The sequence below is a fragment of the Acinonyx jubatus genome, chromosome A1 (assembly GCF_027475565.1).
Source record: "Acinonyx jubatus isolate Ajub_Pintada_27869175 chromosome A1, VMU_Ajub_asm_v1.0, whole genome shotgun sequence".
Classification (NCBI taxonomy): domain Eukaryota; kingdom Metazoa; phylum Chordata; class Mammalia; order Carnivora; family Felidae; genus Acinonyx; species Acinonyx jubatus.
Window position 1 is genome coordinate 88631326 of NC_069380.1, and position 3136 is coordinate 88634461.

A 3136-nucleotide genomic window follows, 5' to 3' on the forward strand; every position below is an offset into this window, starting at 1 on the left:
TCTGATATTCATCATGTGCATTGGAAAGGTCTTGGACTTGGGGAAGCATGTTGAAAGGGCCAGAAAAAAAGAATTTACAGAGCCTGATGGTCATGAGAAACTCTAGGGATGGAGTTCTTCTGGTGAAAAATTACACCAGAAGTGTAACAATATGGTGATAACAATATAGTGATAATACTATGTGTTAAATATGGTAGAAATGAAATAATAAACATTAAAATACATTAGTAGTTTTCTGTTGTTTATGACAGAAGATTGAAAAGCATTAAAATTATAAAATGTAATTCAGAATACATACCCAGAACTTAAATAAAATCTCCATAGATCTGAAATATTGTTTTTCATGAATAAAAAAATTATCCTTCAGGATAGTCAGTTTATTTCTCAGAATTAGAGTAATGTTTTTATAAATAAGGCATGTTTTGTCTCAAACCTAATACTCCCCTGAAGTGACATCAATAATCCTTGACATATGCCTCTAGAACCAATTCTTAATTTCCTGAATACCCTTATAGAATATTTGCACAACCTACTGCCAAGATTGATCATATCTCAAGGGCTCTCCACAGAGTCCTGTTATTTCTATCAAACTTACAGATCATTTTCTGCCTCTTTTTAGGCTGTTGAGGAGTCTATCCAGAGTAGAAGAGGCCATGAATATAATAGTTTCAAGTGATACTATTTTGGGAATATTTTTTCTCTTTCAATTTGGGATTGGTTTTATTGGAAACACATTATTACTCATGTTAAACATCAACACTTTATTTCAGCCCTCCTCCAAAAAGCCTATAGATTTGATATGCACCCATTTAACTTTAGCTAATATCATGACAATTCTTTCCAGTGTGATTCCAGAAATAATAAATGCTTTTGGGGTAAGAAATTTTCTGGATGACATTGGTTGTAAGGCAGTGCTGTACATCTACAGAGTCACACGGGGTGTCTCCCTCTGCACCACGTCTTTCCTGAGTATTTTTCAGGCCATAATTATCACTCCTAGCAACTCTAGGTGGGCATGGCTCAAACCCAAAGTCTCCACGTACCTTTTTCCTGCCTTCTTTTCTTTCTGGATCATCAACATGCTGATCTACGTCCGTGTCATCATAACTGCTGTGGGCCCCTACAACATCAGTGAAGTTGGACAAGTGTATTCACTGACATACTGTAGCGGGAGAGAACCTGATAAACTTCAGGAGGCTGCTTTTCTAGGGGGTATGGTCTTACGAGATATTCTGTGTATTTGCCTCATGATCTGGACCAGTATATACATGGTAAACTTTCTCTTCATACATCGCAAGACAGTCCAGCATGTCCATAGGACCAGCCTCTGCCCAAGACCATCTCCCGAAACCAGGGCCACCCACACAATCCTGGCACTGGTGAGCTGCTTTGTTTTCTTTTACTGGACCAACACTTGCCTTACCATTTACATAATTTACAGACATAATGTACAAAGTCTGGAGAACATTACTATTTTTCTCTCCTCTTGTTATCCAGCAATCTGCCCTTTTGTGCTGATCAAAAATAATAATAGACGATCATTTCTGAACTGTAACTTTGCAAAAACGAGAAAGTCCTCACCACAGTCTATGTCCCTTAGAGGTTTGAACGCCCTCACAAACTTCTTTGACACAAGAGCCATGTGATTACATTTTCCCACATTAAGATTTTAGTAAGGTAGAATTCTGCAAGGGTATAAATAATTTTTACTTTGGCCATTTCTTCAAACCATCCAGCTTAATGAACATATGGAGATAAATGACAATACTCATAAAATAAAACATATTGCACCTGAATGGGGCACTATTTTACCTTTTCTAAAATGATTGTAAAAAAATTATTCTTCTAATTATTTGGATGCTTCCAGTTTGAGACATCTTCCCTAATGTGACATAGGTATTAGATGAGTTATAGCAACTACCCTTGCTGGTATATGCTAGACAGCCCTCATTAGACAAAATTATGTTATATCTACATTGTTGTGTACCTTGGAAGCCAACAATACTTGAGGCTACTATATGCTGTTGATTATATCTGGTTAAATCATGGATAATGATGTAACTAAATATAACCATACTTTCCCTACTCCACTGAATAACCAAGTGTCCTCAAAGCCAAATGTATTATTCTCAAATGCTTGGTGAAAAACACTTGGCTTTCTATTTGTACATCTTTGTATCTGTTAGCACCATTAGAAGTATTCCTTAAATGTACATTTTGTTTTTTGAAAACATACATTCTATATTGTGGCAGATTTTTTTTGAAGCTTTGCACTTTTATGAAGAAATATTTAGCACTTCTGAGACATAACACTATGATATATTAGAAAACCTGAGAAAATCTTCTAGAAAACAGCTAAAATCTCAGTATAATATTTAAACTTTTTTTTCATTAAGAACTGTGTTTAAACAAATGTAAGGAGGGGTGCTTGGGTGGCTCAGTTGGTTGAGTGTCTAACCTCAGATCAGGTCATGATCTCACAGTTTGTGAGTTCAAGTCCCTCATCAGGGTCTGTGCTGACAGCTCAGAGCCTGGAGCCTGCTTTGAATTCTGTGTCTTCATCTCTCTGCCCCTCCCCTGCTCATGCTCTGTCTCTCTCTGTCTCTTTCTGTCTCTCAAAAATAAATAAATGTTAAAAAAGTAAAAAAAAAAGTAAGGGAACTTGTGATTAGGAAAACAAGAATAAAATGAATGCTGAAAATGCAGCTGCTCTCAGCACATGTATTAATCTTACAGCACAGACCTCTGAACTTCATAACTTCTTGGGAAAGATAAACTGAAAATTGAAGCCACAGATTAGAGATTGATGAGGTAACACAGTTCACTCACATTCTTTTCACAATAGAAAGAACTGATGCACTAAAAGATTGAAACTAAAAAGGATACATTTATATTAGACTAATAATTTATTAAAAACTTGAAGTATCTATAGCTTTGTGTGGGGAAGATGGTGAAATAAGAAGACCTTTGGTTCACCTCATCCTGTGGATACAACTAGATAACATTAAATCAGTGTGAATAACCCAGAAAATGACCTAAAGACTGGCAGAACAAACCCCACAACTAAACGTACAGAAGAGGCCACATTGAAGAGGATAGGAAGGGCAGAGATGTGGTGGGGAGCTAAATGAGCCAT

At 36.4% G+C, this 3136-nt stretch overlaps 1 protein-coding gene across 1 annotated transcript; it reads left to right on the forward strand.

Moving 5' to 3' along the window:
• Positions 1–465: 465 nt before the first annotated feature.
• On the forward strand, positions 466–1710 carry LOC106969984 (vomeronasal type-1 receptor 4-like). Its single transcript, XM_015066520.3, has one exon. It carries the CDS (start codon positions 654–656, stop codon positions 1644–1646), a length of 993 nt encoding a protein of 330 aa, XP_014922006.2. The 5' UTR covers positions 466–653; the 3' UTR covers positions 1647–1710.
• Positions 1711–3136: the final 1426 nt, after the last annotated feature.

Excerpts from the sequence above, each read along its gene's own strand:
- LOC106969984 (XM_015066520.3), top strand. The coding sequence starts at position 654 with ATGAATATAATAGTTTCAAGTGATACTATTTTGGGAATATTTTTTCTC.